This window comes from Epargyreus clarus, unplaced genomic scaffold, assembly GCF_041222505.1.
Source record: "Epargyreus clarus isolate Ecla_fem2 unplaced genomic scaffold, WU_Ecla_fem_2.2 ptg000019l, whole genome shotgun sequence".
NCBI classification, from domain to species: Eukaryota; Metazoa; Arthropoda; class Insecta; order Lepidoptera; family Hesperiidae; genus Epargyreus; species Epargyreus clarus.
Window position 1 is genome coordinate 4773897 of NW_027332227.1, and position 20722 is coordinate 4794618.

Here is a 20722-nt window from a genome sequence, read left to right on the forward strand (position 1 = left end):
ATTTGAATCAAATGTTATAAGCCACCAAGGGGTCTTAAGAGACACGTCAGTCTACACAGACCCACTGGTGGGTCCTGGAGACGAAGAGGACTTTACAGGCCTTGAGAACATTATTTTATTATAATAGTCAGGCACGTAAGCTTCTTTACGGTATTTTCCTTCACTCTTAAATAATTACTTTTCGATATACACAAATTTTATACAATATGTTAAGATGAACATATTCGATTTCATGTTTCATTTCCGCCTAACTTCCACAAGAGACGAAATATGAAAAGCCTACGCAGATAACATTTCCTGCGAGTAATGATTTGAAAGTAAACATCGTGAACATGAGACGAAGGCATTGTTTCGAACAACATACGCAGATATAAGTAGATTCGTATACTTTAGATAAATAAGGTAGAACTGGAATATTTTTTTTATAATATAGGAGTAGCAGACGAGCTTGCAGTCCACCTGATGGTAAGTGGCTACTGCCGCCCATGGACATCTGTAATCAATCCCAGATAGGATTAGATGTTCCTACCTGAGGTCGGCCACAGATGCGCCGATATCCCTGAGGACTAAGTTGAAACGCGTCTGAAAAGTATGTATCCCTTACCACACCCTTCAAAACGGAACACATCAGCGTTTAACACTGCTGTTATGAGGCAGAAATATGCGTGGCGGTGGTACTGCCGGAGTCGAACCACAAAAGATTCTACCACCTTCAAAATATTTGATTACTCTCAAACTTAATAAAATTATATTAATGTAAGTAGGTATATCAATCTGTAAATACGTGATTTTTTCAGAGTTGCCTAATAATCCTTATAATCTACATTATCCGATAGTTTTTCAGGTACAGAAAATGATATGTTCATTTTGTTATAGTTTGAAATAAATCTACAAATATGAATAAAACCAAACCCAACGGATAGACGGGCGAACAATCATGGTACGTAGTTGTCAATGTCGGTATGGACACTTGCAACATCACAGGTATTGTCAATGCATCGATGTCTCTGAAAAAGCGCTATTGGAGCGACGTTTTTCAAAAGCCTTTGGAAATTTTACAAACAAAAGGTCATTTCACAATGTACATACCAGTTGACAGATATATATATATATATATATTTGCAACTGATAAATAATCATTACTTACTATGTAACTTGGGCTTGACTTAAAACCTTACTAATAAGTAACATTCGTATGAGTCATCCAATCATTGCAAATTAAGTATTAACCCTATCATATATTTATTATGTAGTTGTTAAAGTTAAAAAAGACAAGAGACCATTAATCAGAATTAAAAATAAACGTTGTAAGGTTAAAACTCGTACAAACCGAAATATGCACCAAAATGCCGAAAAAAAATATACTTCAACTGGGAAAACGGCTTTTCCAATGTAAACGCAAGTTACGATAGCACTTATGAAAAACAGCCGCTCCCAGGATAGCAATGGGGCTGTTTTATAAAAAAACTTTTAGTGCACACAGCCTACGTAGCCACTGCGGTGCTCTACAGTGAAGAGCAAAACGTAAAAGCCTAGCAGGATACGCTCCTATGAGTGCATACTCCGGGGCAATTTTCGAATATCAGAATGAACAGACCGTGGCGAGAGTGTTAAATTTACTTAATTAAATAAACACATTGGTTAATTTTAATCTTACATTACAATATTGAAGGTAGAGCACTTTGTGGTTCCGCTCCAGCGGCACTACCACCACAACTGTTTCTGTCTAATAACAGCAGTGATACGTGCTGCTGTGTTCTGGTTTGAAAGGTGTAAGGGAGACCTACTATTCTGAGGTGACCCAAATCATCCTCAGGAGTACCAACGCATCTGGTCAACCTCTGATAGGACTTTAACCTTATTTGGGGTGGATTAAAACTGTCTATGAGCGGCAGTGGCTACTTACTATATTATTAAAGAACCAAATTTATGGGAGGGCCCGTGGAAAATTTAACCCTTAATTCTCACTGCAGAAATAATAGTAGGCAACATTTCGTTTAAATATAAATTGCTTTGTATTACTCTTTGCTATTAATCCATCGAATACCGTGGAACTTCACGCATGACACAAACATGTATAAAACATAACGTTGATAGTATTTATAAGCAGATGATACTTATACGTGGATATCAATGGCTGGATTGCAATGGCTTTCTCGTACATTAGTTATAAGTGGACACTGACTGTAATTTACGGTTCCTGTGGCATTTGCAGTGAGCCTGCGTTTCCATTTACTTTGTACATGTAAAAATACTATGTACCTATAAGCATAATTGTTCAGGAAATTATTATATTTTCATTAGATTGAAATATTATGGATCCCGAGGATTATCTATATAAACGTTAATAACATGTAAAAATAACGGTAATAACCTTCATGAGATTCGATGAGCTTGACATGTTAGTTTATATGGTATATTATTTATCCACTGTCTTTGAACTCTACATAGTGATATAGGAGACAAATTCTTCATAAAACAACGTTCACGAAATCGACATGAAAATTGGTTTAACTAGGTATGTGGTCTGTACCTTTACCATGAGTTTTAACGTTTTGGCAAATATGACTGTTTTGGTTATTGTTTACGTATTGGCCCATACGATTTCCTAGTTCTGACAAAATCCGCTAGGGGCGCTGATTGGAAATTGTATGGGCAAATACGTAAACAAATACCAAAACAGTCATATTTGTCAAAACGTAAAAACTCATGGTAAGGGTACTGATATGGCACGGATAATATTTTTGCATTATTTAGATTCTAGCTTAAACATACATAATTAGTTATTCACAGAAGGCTACAGCTGGAAGTTTTAGTTTACTTTTTCTCCATAACGAAACACCTTGTGTGAAGTGGCGGTAGTTGTATTGACATTCAAAAAATGCTCTGTAAAGAACATATTTTGAATAAAATAATTGATTGATATTGATTTGATCTGAGTATAAAAACAATATTTTTCCAACAATATAAAAATGCTCCATGTATAATAAACAATAGTAAAAATAGCACGCAACGTAATTGCAGTAGTTATTCGCGTAATTACCCACGTAGGTCTATCGATTATCCCAGTTGACTCCACTATAATGGCAGGAGTGCAATCGGGAAGGGAGCAACCCCTACGCCAGCGTCGATAGATAGGTACCCGCGATGGAAATAAATGCAGCTACGAACACGCTTGTTCAGCTTTTGTAGTTCAACGAATAAATGTGAATACGAATTGTACATTTCCCAAAAAAATACCAACTAAAAATTATACCTATTTATCAAATACAGTTTTGGAATCCTTTTGTTCATTTATTCTTTAGACGTGATATAATAAAGGAATTAATAGATATAAATTTATATTCGGTGACAAAATATTATGTATGTAATTAAATTAACATTTTCCTGTTAACAGATAAAAGTAACATTTTCCTGTTAAAACATTAAATAATAATGGCGGCCTTACAGTCAGTTACCAAAATATCCTATAAATGTTGATAAGCTTTATATCAAAATTAATATGAACTTGTTATAATACGTGGTCATTATATTTTCTACAATCACCTAACCAAATTCACAAATAAATCTTCCAATATTTGCCCTTAAAACTTGACCAAATTTAATCATACGGTCTAGTCGACGATATTGCAAGCACCCTTTCACAAAGAAAGGACCGTTTACAAAATTGGATCACTTATTAACACTGTACTACGTCTATAACAAAATAAAACATACAGTGTATTTGGATAGTTGTGTTTTCACTGTTATTTTAAATAAGAACAGCAATAAAGAATGTCGGAAGGGGAGCAACCCCTGCGAGTGGCGATAGATACCTGCAATGAAAACAAATGAGCTCTTCCTGTTTTGTTCGATGGCAACGCGATTTGTATCGCTGCTACGTACTCACATTGTATACAAGTAGATATGTGAATGATCACACGAAATTGTTGGTCGATTACCGTAATCGTATATCGTATCGTTGGTTGATCGTAATAAGAAAATTTTAGAAATATCATTATAATACGTACGCATATGTTGGTTTTTTTTTTCACACGAGCATGCAGTCCACCTGATAGTAAGTGGCTACTGCCGCCCATGGACATCTGTTATCAACCCCAGATAGAATTAGATATTCCTACCTGAGGTCGGCCTCAGAAGCGCCGCTAGTCGCTACCCCTGAGGACTAAGCTGTAACGCCTCGGAAAAGTATGTCTCCCTTACCACACCCTTCAAAACGGAACACAGCAGCGGCTAACACTGATGTTATTAGGTAGAAATAGGAGTGGCGGTGGTGCCGCCGGAGTCGAACCACAAAGGGTTCTACCACCTTCAGAACCGCATATGTCCTTACAAGATATATTTAATTTAATTTCAATAAACCCTATATAATTTTAGTACTACTTAGTGAAAACATATCATTGAAACAGAACGCCGTTTGCCAGCGAGCAAGGGGCATTTCTCACGGGAGCGGTGATACCTGTAATGAAAATAAATGCAACTCCGGCCGCCCTTCCTGTTCGGCCGATACCCACGCGATTATGTATCCCTTGTTTATACACGTTTTATGTAATTGATGTACAATTGACGTTAAATGTATTGATTTTTGCCAACATTTACAATAAGTATAAAGTAATAACAAAATAGCAGTGAAAGCCTAGTGGTTAAGAAACTTGGCCTCTCGATCGAGGGGTCCGAGGTTCAAAGCCTCCTCTCTCCTCTGATTTTTCAAAGTTATGTGCGTATCAGAAATTAATTGTCACTTGCTAAACGGTGAAGGAAAACATCGTGAGGGACCCTGCATACCTGAGAGATATATAAAAAACAAACTCAAACTATGGCCTAATCCTTCTCATTATGAGAGGAGACCCGTGCCCAGCAGTGGGACAGTAATGGGTTGATGAATATGATGATAATAAAGTAATTCGTATTAATTAGCTACCAAATAGTTAAGAGTATATAATACGTACAAAGTACATGGCTAGAGAAAGCTATACATAAGCTACATTTTTAAACTGGCTTTCTTTTCTACAAAATAATACCATAAAATATAGGTACTCAATAAATAAACGCTTAAATAAACGTTTTCTACACTCACAGCCCCACACTAGACAAATACACAAACACCCAGACCCAAACACAGAAATCTAAATTCATCATTTTAGATATCTGTCTGGCCGGGGATCGAACCCGGGACCACGTCATACCGGTATGGTGACCGCCCCGCCCCGCGGGTCGTCTCACTCAATGTTTATCATTATCGTCAGAAGCGCTTTTGTAATTCCATGTAGAATATCTGTCTCTTCTTCTCGTTTCAATTTTTTGCGATCTTGGGCTCGATTAATTTTCCAAGTACTCAGTTTTAAACGAGTCTTTAAATATTCCTTCTATAACCACACATAAGCATATATTAGATTAAAAAATCCAAATCATAACATACAACGTGATACATTAGCATAACGTTAACATAGGATTTCGCTTCACCGCAAAGCATCCGAGAATGTGCATGGTATATGACATTTTTGATAGTACAAGCGGAAGTATAGCTACCTTCCGTATCGCTTCACGTCCGCTCCAGTGTAACCGTATCGTACAGGTAATAGTAAATTGTGCTCGAGAATTTCAGTATCCTTAGTATGAGTTTTTACGTTTGCTCGAAAACGTACAACGTTTACGAATTCGCTCATACAGCGCCCCCGTGGACTGTATCGGAACTAAAAGTTCGCAATAAGATTATTAAAAAACTGAATGGTTGCGACATGTAATTTTACAAATACAAATAGTATTTATTTTTACATTTTTAATTTAATTTTTATAGCGTTATAGTTCCGTTTTTAAAATTTATGCTGCGGAATTTTAGTTCCGATACGGTCCACGGGGGCGCTGTATGCGTACAGTATCCACATACAGTTCGGCCAGTGCCTACGCTTTTAGTGCGTTACGAAATTGCTCCAGCTAAACGTGAACACTTGTTCTTTACGACTGGCTCGGTGACACGGTATTAAAGATGACACACGTGTAGTTGTAGTGTATTACGTTTGAATTTCACACACATATTTCATAAAACCTAGGAATGAATGTCTAACCGTCAAGTCTTTCCTATTCATCTTATTACGACTGCAGATTTGTATGTGTGGTACTTCTGCAATCAATGTGCACTTACTGAAGTGGATCTACAACTTATAAACCGCAGTTGTAATTAAGGATTGGTTAATTAATATCATATTAGTCAGCTATTTAACGCACATCAGCTTGATACGACGGGTTTATTTTTTAATTTTCCCGTTATATAAAAAGCTTTCAGTATTTAAAGTTTGGCAAACGGACAGACGGTTCACATAATTGTGAGATGTAAGTTTATGAGGTCAGGTCGGAGGTGATGTGATAAGTGACAGTATAGAAAGTACAGTTATCGCTTAAATTTATGACCTCTTCCTCCGCACTCCTCGTAAGTACTCCTACATAACCGAAGATATGATATCACTGTTGTAACAATCAAAAGGAATGAAAACCAAGAAAACACAAACTATAGTCTGATTCATAATTAGGTGTCCAAAATGTAAACAAAGAAATGTCACTGTCAAAATTAACAAGAAACGCAAACTTTAACAAACTCAACAAAAAACGAAAATTTATAAAAATATAGACAATTTAACAAACGCATTATGTAAACGAGAAAACATTAGAGTTTGATCACAATCTCGAAAATGAATAATATCAGTTACGAAACTTAAAAATGACAGCACAAGAAATGTCTTGGATTCCGATTGTGTTACCATTATCACATTTTAATTTTCTACCATAAACTTTGTTTTTTATTATTATTACAGTATGGAACGAAATTGAGGTGATATAAATATTAGAAAATGTGAATTAATCTTAATTTATTTAGATTATTATTTTATTATTGTTGTATTACTTAAATATCGACAAAAATAAAAACTACCATTTCTAACGTATTTTCTTGATAGGTCAACACCTTTGTTTACATTTTGGACACCTAATTATGAATCAGAGTATAAGTAATGAAAGCTAAGAGTAGGTAATGAAAACTATGTAATTTTGAAGGATAACTTATATCGTAATATCTACACAAATAAAATTACATTTAGGTTTCGGTATGTAAATTTAAAACAGATCCTACTTTTTAAATTATTTTTTTGTGACTAATTTCTCACTTTGTGTATAAGGGAATATAAAAGTAATCAAGCGATATGGCGAAGACTTTCTCTTAAAACAGAGGATTTTATATGGAACTATTAACATATTCTTTTTACAATGAAAATACCTAAAATTGAAAAAATAAATGTAAAAGAATCTTGAACCTTGAAAGTTGAACTCCATGGGCACATAATTACCATTATCAGTAAGTGTAACTGTTTCTAAGATATGACACTAATGAATGATTGGTCGCGGTTGAGAAATAGCCTTCCGACCGCAAAAATCCGATTATTACATTACGTCATGACGACGCGGTCATCGCGTCGTGCGTCGTGGTCGTTAAAAATATGTGTACGACATAACTGTGGATTTTACCCCCTATAGTCTCATATACTATGATGATGTTAATGCATATGAGGATGTATAAGGACTGTTCGGATATCCGGGGTTTCTTCTTCAGCCGTGTAGATTCAGACGGAAAATAACCCCGGATTTTTTTTCATAATAAATATATATATTTTTATAATAGGGGAGTATGCACACGAGCATGCAGTCCACCTAATGGTAAGTGGCTAATGCCGCCCATGGACATCTGTTATCAACCCCAGATAGGATTAGATATTCCTACATGAGGTCGGCCACAGTTGTGCCGCTACCGCTGAGGACTAAGCTGGAACGCCTCGGAAAAGTGTGTCTCCAATTACTCTCCATTACCGCACCCTTCAAACCAGAATACAGCAGCGCTTAACACTGCTGTTATAAGGCAGAAATAGGTGTGGCGGTGGTGCCGCCGGAGCTGAACCACAAAGAGGTCCTACCACTTTCGAAATTAAATTATTTTAATATGTTATATTGACATAATTTAAATTATTTATAACAAGAAGGCCCCGATAGACGTTGCCCTGCTATAAAAATCATTAGAATAAGACAACAACGCAACCTATCAGGTACAGATGTATCTTATAATTCAAGGGAGAGCCACCATATAGATACTCACAAAATTTCATTGAAATCGGCTGAGTGGTTTCTGATACCAGCGCGACATGTGATTTATATATATTAAGATAAAACAACATTTAAGTTAACCAACGCCACTGTTTAATAGGGAGAATGTAGATATACAGAGTAGAAAATGCAAACCTCGGTGGCTGGCGAGACCGTGTTGACGCGATATTACCATTCCAGCCCTGCCCACGGACGAATGAATATGTATTTATCGAGCTCGGCATTCGACTGGTCTGATAACAATATCGTAAATGGAATTCAAATCCATTCGATTATTCCAATTTGTTTATTTTTTTACAGGGAATAGGGAGTGGCAAGTCCGCTTGGTGTCGACGTTGTGATAAATGGCCACTGAAGCCTCCGATTTCGCTTTTAATTATTTAAACAACACAGAATTCATCAGTATTGTATCGGTCATTGTCCAGTATTCCTTACTTTATATATTTTATTATCATTTTCTTAATTCGATTATACTATGTTTGTTACCCGATTACATTTGTGAACCGATTTCTTTTTAATGTCGCATTCTGCGTAAACAAGTACGTAAAGAGACAATAAAAACATTATTGGGAATTGATAATGTCCCGAAAACCATTTTTTATCTTATCTCAAACGGAAGTAATGATAAATATATTTAGGTCATTTGAAATAAATAATATGTTCGATAGCTATTGAATACGAAAAATTATTAATAAGGTCAAAATTCGATCCCGTTACGAACACTAATACAATTAAATGCATTATTTAGGTGCCTATTCTATCGGCAATCAAATTCGGTACCCTCTGCAAAACAGTCTCATCTTGATTACACTTTATTTCAGCGACACAAGCATTTTCATCAATGCGTTATCTACAGACGCTTGTTTAGATTGGCCGAGGAGATTGGATTTTATCTTTGGGACCATTTCAGTAAATTCAGCTGAAAACGTATTTTAAATGTATAATAGGAAACATTATTTACAGTTCCCGTGCTATGGTACCACCGTCACGACCATTTCTCGTATCACGCCATATAAATCTGTGGTGTGGCTTAAAAATATATGTATTATGGTAAATAATTAAATGAGGAATTCGAACTAAGACCTCTGAAGAGGGTTCATGCGTTCAACTTTCATAAGGACTCCTGCCTTAATAGTTGACCGAATATCAGTAACCCCAAAAAATATAACTTCTATCAATCGTAGATATAAAGCTTTAGAAACAAGGATTACGTGTTGCTCGAAGTATTCGATTTGAATTTTGGGCCATGGGAACTAACATTCAGTTTGTGATATGATCAAGGTTAATAGAAATAGTACCCAAGTGTTTTACAAGCACCTACCGCGTATGTAGACGCATTATACACTTATCGGCCACTTTATAATATAGGAGTTTTATAATATAGGAGAAGCAGACGAGCATGCAGTCCACCTGATGGTAAGTGACTACTGCCGCCGATGGACATCTGTAATCAACCCCAGATAGGATTAGATATTCCTACTTGAGGTCGGCCACAGATGCGCCGCTACCCCTGAGGACTAAGCTTCAAACTAGAACACAGCTGCGCTTAACACTGCTGTTATGAGGCAAAAATAGGCGTGGCGGTGGTGCCGCCGGAGACGAACCACAAAGGGTTCAAACCCATCTTGCTGATACATGAAGCTGTTAAGTAACGAACGTAACCCGTAAACGTTTCAAATTCATAAAAGCATTTTATTGGCGTCAAGACGACAATAGAAACACGTCCCAATTGTAAACAAATTACAGCAGTCGACCACAGAATGAATTTATGACAACTGCGGTGACCAATAAAACGTGCGGACACCTAGCTTGTAATAAATAATCGCGAATTTTCCGATGCAGCCGGTGTAGCAATCAGCCTAGCCGGTGACAGCGCCGAGCAAATGGGATTAAACTTTGTTAAACGACCTTGCGTTGCAATCCATTTGCCGCGCGACACGCTGCGGCCAAACTTGCTCGCGAGTTGCCCCTGTCGCCCTGTCGCGACAACCGACTGTACAAACTGCTCTTTGTGACAAATTTACACGGTTTATCTTATTAATGCGCTTCGTTGGAATAGTAACAACCCTTTCTGTATTCATAGCATCACACTAGGTAGTGCTGTTGTGGATACCGTGGACACATAAGTATCCAGCAACTGAATTTAGAATAGAATTCAAAATTTTACATTTAGATGCCTCTGTCGCAAAGGTTCCAAATAAAATATTTGGAACCTTCTGCGTGGCGACCCGTACATCAATTTTACCAATACAGACACTGTCATTATCATATATCTACAATAACCATTGGAGTAGAATGCTGCTCAAATAGCGACTATGTATCTATTCAATCTATGGCAAAGAACAAATCGGCCCCCGACTGGGTGGATAGACTACACCGAGAACTGTAAATCCTTGGATTCAGAAGACTCAATATCGGTTCGCGCGATTTTATTGTTGTCTTCTAATACAAAGTTTCTCCAATCTCTTCATTTTAGACAATGGAAACCACTGGTTATAATTGCACCACTTTTACATCAAACAATTTATTTCCCAATACTCCAAACTGTAATTGAACAGACAACCTTCAATAGAAATTTAATTGCACCGCATCGATTCAAGTTTCGCGTCTCGATCTAGCTGGGGAACAAGTTATCTAAGTTTCCGAGGAACCCGTGTTTAATGCATGTCAAGTCGAGGACAGGTACTTTGTTTAGCAAGTAGATGTTGTGAAAATCACACAACTATTTGTACCTACACTTATCGACACTATTCACTGAGTTATCATAACAGGAAACCTTTTCAAGAAACTATAATGATACCTATCAGGGAATTACGTATATTTTTCTTCGAACCACAATATCTAAACCAATGAAATTGTGGTTTATTTGTGATTACAAAATAGTTACTATTTTTTGCACAACAAAATAGTCAGTTTATTTTAGATAGCCTGTTTTCTAAAGACTTATTTTAGGTACGATTTTGATGATTGAAAGTTGGAAGCTAGACTTTGTAGGGAGCAACATAGGCAATTTTTGCCCCAACCAACAATGCCCTGTGATTTGGTGCCGTTGACGAATGACGACTAAACGGCCTAAAGCAATAGCTTCATTCGCTCACTAGCAAATCACTGCACGGCGTTGTATTTAAGCTTTCGCCTTTAATTTTCGTTTCGTAGATAACGCAAATACCTCTCTGGCCTTGTGCCACGTAAGCCTAATTTAGATTAAAGAGTTACCTAGAAGCCTAGCTTGCCTACTGCCGTGTTATTACGTCGGGCCAGGTAAAGATCCTAACTTTTCTGTTTTTCAACTATATTTACGAGTTTCATGTTGGAATGGAAGTTGGCACAGTTCAAAGTTTCTTTTATAACGATTATCCTTTAAAATATTTCGTTGAATAGGCATACAACATTTATGAGTGGGATTTTAATGTAGTGTACGGTGTTATTATTTAATGTTTTTTAACTTTCAAATTTATTCAGAACTATGAGAAAATAAAACAAGTGTCGTGATAAGATAGCTCTATAAATAGACAACGTTGATGCAATGTACACATATCTTTTATGTAATGTTTGTTCTATCGAGGATGGTCATCGACTAAAATCCTTATTTCAATGGTAGTACCATATGAATTCTACTTCTACCATATAGCAATAACCATTTAACATCAGATGGCCGGCTTCACTGCATTCAATAAGTAATCATTATTTTCTATACAAGATTTGAGTGGCAAAGAAGCTTGCAGGTCATCTGATGATCCAACTCCATATAGAACAGGTTCGACCTGACAGATGCCTTAGAACTCCTAGGGATTAAGATAGTTGTCTCATATGTAAGTCAGGTAGCATCCACACACAACGAAATGCAAAACTGCTTCAGGCTAGAAATGAGAGCGGCAATAGTTTCCCCTGGTTGAACCATACTGGCTCTACCACCTCTCAAAAATTCAAACGCCCTATGTTAAATCAAATATCCTATTTCATCTCATAATACAAATCCAAGTATCAAGATTTCATACGCCTCTACATAGAGACCAGATCGATCCCAAGTCCCCTCTATCACTACATAAAGCGTGTCCCACACTCACCGTGCCGCCGGTGCGCGTACGGGTCGGTGACGTCACCGTCCCGGTATATCACAGAGTGCACCTTGCGGGTCCCGTTCGGCGGGAAGTACCGGCGCGCGTGCTCCACGTAGTACGAGCCGTCGCTCGCCACTATCTTCCCCTCGAACACGCCGTCTGTCACCGAACCGAACACAGCGGACTGTGGCTCGCCTGCAAGATTAAAATATGTTAGGACAAAGTTTTATTCACGTAAACATTGCTTAAATAAAGTCTCCTAAAATATGTTTGCTACTATTTCATTTAATCTTATTACTACATTATAAGTAATTAATAGATTTGCAGATTTTAACGCAGTCACTTAAACGCACGTCTTCGATAGTCCGAGCGAACTCGTAGTCGTCGTTAGAATCGATGCAATCATGATAACGCGACTGCTAAACGTAGCATGTCTGTTTTTTTTTTTATAAAGCTGAAATAGTGTATGAACACCTAATGGGTCATTAACCATTAGGTGGGTCTGCGGTGTCTGGTCGTGGGTCTGGGGTTGGTCTATTTTTGATACTTGTTCATTATATTATAATGTTTTAAATAACATTATATTATTATGAATAAATATTATAAATCCAGGGGGCATTCGAACACCAGAAAATCTGCCCGGGCAAAGAGGGTATCCTCGAGACCCGAATTTCCTGCCCACCGCCCGTATGTTTACATTGCCGTAATATATGTGCGCCCGGGGGGTATGACGTACCAGTGATAGTGATAGATAATGATATTCATTCATGTTCATCGGCATCTGGAATGAACCCCAGACAGAATTGTATTTCAACCTGTGACCTGCCATAGGTGTGTCTTGAATAAGTGCTCTCTTATCACATTTTACAAACTAAATTAGAGGACCACTTAAACTGTATTTAAACGGTATTATTAAACAAAATAACGTGATGACTTGCCTACGAAGTCGAACCATGAGGGTTCTTCCGCCATCATTTCTCCGTTACATATGCTTTAATTGACTTACTTTTATAGCGTTTTTACAAACAGGTATTTAATTAAATGCCATTGTGAGATAGTGGATTTAGTTCCAGAAGTTCTTTGAAAAACTATTGAACACTATTTGCAAACTATCTTTACTGTCGGTTCAATGCTGTTAATACGATATGCATTCTACCCGTATGTAACATTCTATAATTAGGATTTTTATTTTAAACAATAACTTTATTGTATACCTACTGCAATAAGCTTGCATTTCGCAGTTTAATTAAATAATCGTGTTAAGACACGTGTAAGACAATTTTCTAGAAAACAGAATTTTTAATAGTTTGAGCAAGAAGCAAACTACAACTTTCCTCTTGCTTGGTCAAAACGAACTTAGTAGAAATACCTATTTACGTTACTACTTAAAAACTTAAAGTTTCACTAAGACCTGGATTTTCTCAAGAAGCGAGCTTAAAAGTTATAGCTGAAGTTGGTATTCAGTGAATGATAACTTTTGGTCCTCATCGCCAAGTCGATACCAGGCTTATAACATCGTTTATATACATACATACATCTGATAAATGTAAAGCTCGGGTTTCGATACACCCAATGGACAGCGTCTAATTTAGCCTAAATGTGCACATTGGCGTGTTTGGCATATCATCCTTCAGGTGCCTATAAAGGTTTTTAATATACATAGAATTCTATAATCATAATATCCTCTCTGTTGCGTTTGATCATATGTATAGAAGATTTAGAGCTTTTATTAAACCATTGAAGCTTGTAAAATCGCGTATAATTTCACTCTAATAAGCGACATATAGAGAGGTCAGTTTTCATACGTGTCACATAGATTATTAGGTGTTATTATTAGTTTCGATGTTATTTTTTCCTAAAATCTTCGATCAACTTCATGATATTCCGGCTGGCCAATGGTCAATACATAATGTAGAACCGATTGTAATTAAAACGGAATGGCAGAGTATAATCCAGACCTCCGTATATTCCTGAGAGTTATATATGCCCCAGCAATAAATTTCTTCAATGGGTATATTAATTTTTTAAATTAAAGGAAGGATAGCTCAAGAGCTTTAAATCCGGTAGTAATGAAAACCCATACTAATAAAGCGGCGCAGCTGCTAATGATCGAGTCGGCTGCCAGCGACGGATTACACAGCGGCACATCGCAAAGCTTATCTCCGAACGTTTCCACGCACAATACACCCAAGTTGTATTCAAAATTAATCAAATTATGAATTAAGCAAGAACATACCACAATAAAAGCTTTGGATAGACAACTCATGAACAAAGGACAGACTATAAGAGTCTGTAGCAGAGATGGTAATGACTGGTTGTCACCAACAGATTACGCAGTGTGTCATCGGGAAACATTTTGTAGCTAGTGCTCTTCCGTGAATACCTTTCTGACAGCACTACAGCTCCGAAGTAATCTGATTAAACATTATGAACAGCTTGAATTGAAATCCGACTTTAATGAATGAGCTGCGCATCTAATTCGTAAAGCGCACTGCCATAAATTGCGTTTCTTGAAAGGGATTACACCTATTGACACATAAAGTACTTTGTTCCTTAGATACCGAATACGTACTACGCGAAGCAATGGGATTAAACTACTTAGAATGATGCAATAGTAATTTGAAATTTAACAGTAATAAACGAGCAACATCTAGTTGGTAAAGTGCACAATTGCTTCCGACCGCGTCTCTAGAAACGGATTACATGGCGTTACATCGAAAAGCACTTTGTCCCCATTCCATTGCACGCAACGAACTTGAAGAATGACTTTATGAAGTATCCTTCTCGAAGTTCATTGTCCTAATAGGACAATAATGATAGCTTTAAATCGGACATTAATAATCGAGTCATGATCCCTATTGTTGGAGCGCAGCTGCTAATGACCGTAACGTTTGCGAGCTACGAATCCGATTGGTGAACGTGAAAGCACTTTGTCCCAAACTCCCTCAGTACAGCTGGAGCAGTTCACGAAGCAATCTGCTCGAATTAAAACGGGACGTTAGAATGACAGTTTTAAATCCGACATTAATGAATGAGCCACGCATCCTGTTGTTGCAGTGTTACTGCTAATGACCGCTTCTCTTGCAACGGATTACACAGCTTGACATCTCAAAGCTAACCCTTACAAATTGTATGTACAGCTTATGTTTTTTGGGTCTACTTAAACATTGTTAGCTGACACTTTAATTTTATTATGGCCAGTGCGCTTCAAACATAAACGCAACAGTCCCAATGCTGCTGTTATTAGGCAGAAATAGATGGTAGAGTATGCCCGGAGGTGAACTAAGTAGGACACTACAATCATCAAATTATAGCGTTATATGGTTGACATCGCTATCAACTTTATAACTACTCCACTTCTGAACACAGGTCTTACCGGTGAAGTACTACAAGCAAGCAATACAATAATAACTTAATATTTTTGACGTATTCCTTAACCAAATGTTTAGGAAACCTGAAAGTTTTAAAAGCAAGCACAAGGATTAAGATATTCTATATATTATAGAGTTGTCTCGTATTAATGAACGGGGTTCAGTAGAGGCGTCCTGTTACTGCGTCGCAGCTGGCGGGTAATGGTCGTGTCGCTTGTGGCGGATTGTGACGCTGTACAAGGCGTGACATTGCAAAGCGCTTTGCTTGAAACGTTCGGAATTGTAAGCGAGACTCGTGCATATTTATATTATTTAACACAAAGACCGTATGTACGAAATGTATAGTCAATGTATAATATATATAGTTGTCTCGTATTAATGAACGAGCTGCAGTAGAGACGTCCTGTTACTGAGTCGCAGCTGGCGGGTAATGGTCGTGTCGCTTGTGGCGGATTGTGACGCTGTACACGGGGTGACATTGCAAAGCGCTTTGCTTGAAACGTTCCGAATTGTAAGCGAGACTCGTGCATATTTATAGTACCTATTTAACACATAGACTGAATGTACAAAGTGAATACATAGCCAATGTATTATATATAGTTGTCTCGTATTAATGAACGTGGTGCAGCAGAGACATCCTGTTACCGAGTCGCAGCTGGCGGGTAATGGTCGTGTCGCTTGTGGCGGATTGTGACGCTGTACACGGCGTGACATTGCAAAGCGCTTTGCTTGAAACGTTCTAAATTGTAAGCGAGACTCGTGCATATTTATGTTATTTAACGCATAGACTGTATGTACAAAATATACCTAAAGCTAATTCCATCATTTTTATAAGAAACAATATTTTTTTGACAATCAAGTATTAACATAGAGCTATGTAGAGTCATGTGTCTTAGACAGGCATGAAGAATAATATATCGATTTTTTTTAAATACAGTCATATTTTATTTATTAGTGTAAATCTACACTCATACTTATATTTGCCATTCTTTCTTGAGCCTTTGTAAGCAATATTTTTTGTACGAATATTTTACAGTTTTAGCATTAATTAATACGAAAATAATATTAGCTCATTGTATAACAATAGAGCAGTACCGTAATATCGCTAATTTCAACGTTAAATACTGGCATTGTCTTCCTAATAGATATTTGAACAGGACATTGTTTCAACGTGAATTATGACGAGGAAGAAAAGTGAAAAAGTTAATTTTGCTGGCTCGACGAGCAAATCTCGGTCAAGTTGTGCAAGGAGACATAAAAGAAATGGCTAGCGTCGCGTCGTGCTGCTAGTGGGTACGTTAGCTCGATGTGCTCACATAATAGCTAATATTAGTACAAAGTATTGAAGTTTTTGCTATTACGTCGTTTTATCCGGCTACTACTTACATGTGTAAGTATTACTTAGGTAACTATTACTTTTTTATACAAGATATTTTAAAATTTATTTTTTGCACTAGTTCATAGAAGATGAAGTTTACAATATTATTCACGACACCATAGGATAATTAAAAACAAATAACAGAAAACACTGTAAGACAGGTTCACTAGACAGGTTCATGAAAATAACAAAACTTCATTACAAAATCATTAAACAAGATTTTTCTTTTTATTTTAGAAGTTTGAACTAATAAACGAACATGCTTTTTACTGCCGTTCATGGATATATGTGGCCAACTTCATACAGAACAGAGTAATTCGTTCCTACTCCCGAAGGCTAATATGATCGCTTTATATTTAAGTTAGCTGGTATTCACACATAGGTGGTATAGTGGTTGTATCTTTCGGGTCGCACGTAAATAGCGTGTCTAATATCAGCCCATACTTCAAAACTATGGACTTAATAGTTTAGTAGTGACATAGAAGCCGGTTGTATTTTTTGTTAAAACATTTTTTATATGTAGCATTGTTTTGAAAAAATGTAAAGATAGCATATCTTGTATGTTAACAAATTCCTATGTGGGTACAGATGTGTTGCTTATCACGTCATCGCGCCACCTGCATCCGGAAATAAATGACAAAAAAAATTCGAACCCCACAAAGTGATGGCCAAAATTCGTCATGTCGTTTTTTTCATGTATACGTACATAAATTCTAATACCTATAGCTAGCCATAGCCGTGACATACAGTCAAATTTAACTACCTATATAGAACTCATCAAAATACCTTAATCTGTTAAGAAGTTACGAGATTGCTTGCATATATACATAAAATAGGATTAGGATAAAGAAAGTTCAAAAGTTAAATCTTTAGCAGACGAAAGACAGCACACAAACGGAGCAACGAGAGAATATATTTTAAATATAACGTTATAGTAATATTAGTAATCATAAAAAATAAACAATTTAATCACTCAAACCTTGAAGCACCTTGAAGCAAAAAAGGTAAGGTATATTTCAAGCTAAACAGTAACAACAACGAACATGCCAGTAAATGAAAAAACAATTAAGCTCATGACTATGACTCACTCACTCAATGGTATCAATACAAACTTCAACGTTAACGGGTTGAACGCTGGGTAAATGACATTAAACTAGTGTTTCCCACAATTCACAAACGGTGTCGTGTCAAAGCAGCGTTACGGCCGGGTATGGGTAAATTAATAATAGTTAGGTATTAATACTAGTTAATGACAATGACTCATATCAGTCGTAGGCAGGTGACGGGCCGGGGTACGGGCGTGGGCCCATTGGCAACTCGATTGTGTACACAACAAAAGGCAAACGTTACACAAATGTTGTAAGATTTATATTAAAAGGACTGCCAAATGCGTGCCGCGAACAATGGCCGGATTCTCTGACTTCGCAATCATGTCGTGTAGCGCTCTAGCTTTGCTTGAGAATTCATATATTTTTTGTATTAGCATCATTAATGTGCAGGCCTGAATATTTTCATTATGTGAGAGACATTTATTATTGCATTTGATTCTTCATGATGTTAAGCGTTAACTGGAGTGTATTTTTGGGCTAATTTAAGATACGTTACTAATTTTAAGGATAAAGGTTCATTAACATTTGCAGAGATAGAACATGTCAGACGCATGCCGCAGCATATGAAATAGTTTTGTCCTATACAATTTGTTTCGGATTATTTATCATATAGAAAAATATTAATTTGTCTGTAATGAACCGTGTGCGACACGACATGGTCAATGTCCGATATAAACGGGACCTTTATGTGTTGGAAGGCCTCATGTGAGTGTAATTTTATGTCTGTCTTCCAACACAGAAGACAAGAAAACGAAAAAGTAACAAGACATACATGTATTTGCTGTGATTGAGATTTAAAAGATGAGCTTAAAATATTGATTTATCGAATTTAATAAATAAAACTAATTTTGTCAAATCAGAAAACTGTTCACAGATTATATACTATAATAGATTATAGATCTCTTAGGCCTTGGTCCTGGATAAATAGCAAAAAGTAGGTGACGAATGTTCAAATATTACAATGAAATTTCCAATCAAGATAAGATACAAGCAGACGTTCAAACAAATGTTTATTTTAGAACTGCAGGCCCCGAACACGTGTCCGTTGCAACTAAATCCCAAAGATTAAGTGTCAAACCAAATACATAGTTAAAAATCTTTTTACGACATATAAGTGTCAGAAGTTTATTTGCCTAATGATATTATGTAGTAAATCACTCTAGTAACTGTGAGTCAACTATTTTTCAACATATTGGATTACCTGGTACGCGGACGTACAGTTATGTAACCGTAACTGCATTTGCGTATAGGATTACAGCTACTAATATGACGTCCTCAATGCATTTACAACTTAACACTTGAGCAAGGTCAAGTATGAGCCTTGTTCTTTCTTTACAACTACAACGTAGAATTATGAAAGAATTTCCGAGATTAAATTTATAATTTTCGCACCCATTGTTTTTCGTACGCAAGTTACGAAAATAACCGTTAGGTTCGTCCTCTTTAGACGTGTTCTTGTGTATGTCGTCATCAAAACATTACTGTTGTGTAGCTGGACACGGGTCTCCTTTCAAACTGAGAGCGAAGCCAAGTAGTGCGACTTCACACACTTTGAGATATATGTGTAGGTATTTTTTTACGATGTTATCTTCATCTTTGTAGCAAATGATAATTAATGTCTAATAACACATAACTTCAAGAGAAAAATCAGACCCGAGGTTTGAACCTCGGACCCCGCGATTGAGAGGACAAGTTTTAACCACTAGGATATCACTGCATATTAGTAAATATATAATTTCGGATAACCCCTTTAAATTTTTTAAACTATTTTTTATTCGTTCATATCATGTTATAAAAAGATCTGGTTTAGACCGTAAGAATGTCCTCATAAGTGTGTCTACAGATTCGTTTATTAGCGGACTTTACAAGTGGACTCCTTAATAACTGCTATTACCGGCAGCTGACTTTTAATTACGTCTATTAACAGTGGTGTAGGTAAAACCATTAGACACGTGTACTTGTTGAATTATATCTTTTCTCATCATGTTTACAAGAAACAATATCGGTACATACATCGGCAGCATATAAATCTTTCAATGCAACAAACATGGTATGCAATATTTGTTGTCCTCAGTTTACGAACAGCAATATCGCTTTCCTATAAAACTGTTGTAAGATTTTCTAATAATGTTTTCATACATTGTGTCCTATGTTGAGGTTTACGACGTCATACATGTTATTTCCGTTACCGTTAAAATAATCCGTTATAAAAATCTACATAACGCTTCTAAAGTTTTACTTCAAAAATACACAAAAAAAAAATGTGAGCCGTCACGGGACGCCTGGCAAATGTGAAACATCGACATTATTTTGTAAAAGTAATATGCAGAAAAGAACATATTGTGATAGGAACTAAATATGTCATAATGATAAAATAAAATATTACGATTTTTTTCCAGATAACGATGACTATTTATTGAATAAACATTTATTTTCATTAAATACAAAAAATTACGAATTTATTTGAGTGGGAGAGAATCGCACAGTCGATTGCGCATGGCGACGCGTCGCCACACCGTACACACTACTGCATGCGTCGCCACGTCAGAAATCGGTTTTACGTGCGGCTATAGATGTTTCACATCAAAAACTTCATCGTTATCAGTACACTATCCATACTGTACATACTCAGACAAGGTACCGACTACCGAGCGATCT

The 20722-nt window shown here is 36.6% G+C and overlaps 1 protein-coding gene across 1 annotated transcript in view; it reads right to left on the bottom strand.

The window, feature by feature from the left end:
* Positions 1-20722, bottom strand: part of kuz (zinc-dependent metalloprotease kuz) — an 83404-nt gene that overhangs the window by 20653 nt on the left and 42029 nt on the right. Inside the window, exon 4 of the mRNA XM_073083586.1 lies at positions 12213-12401. Within this exon, the coding sequence (XP_072939687.1) occupies positions 12213-12401 (189 nt within the window). The remainder of the gene's footprint in view (positions 1-12212; positions 12402-20722) is intronic.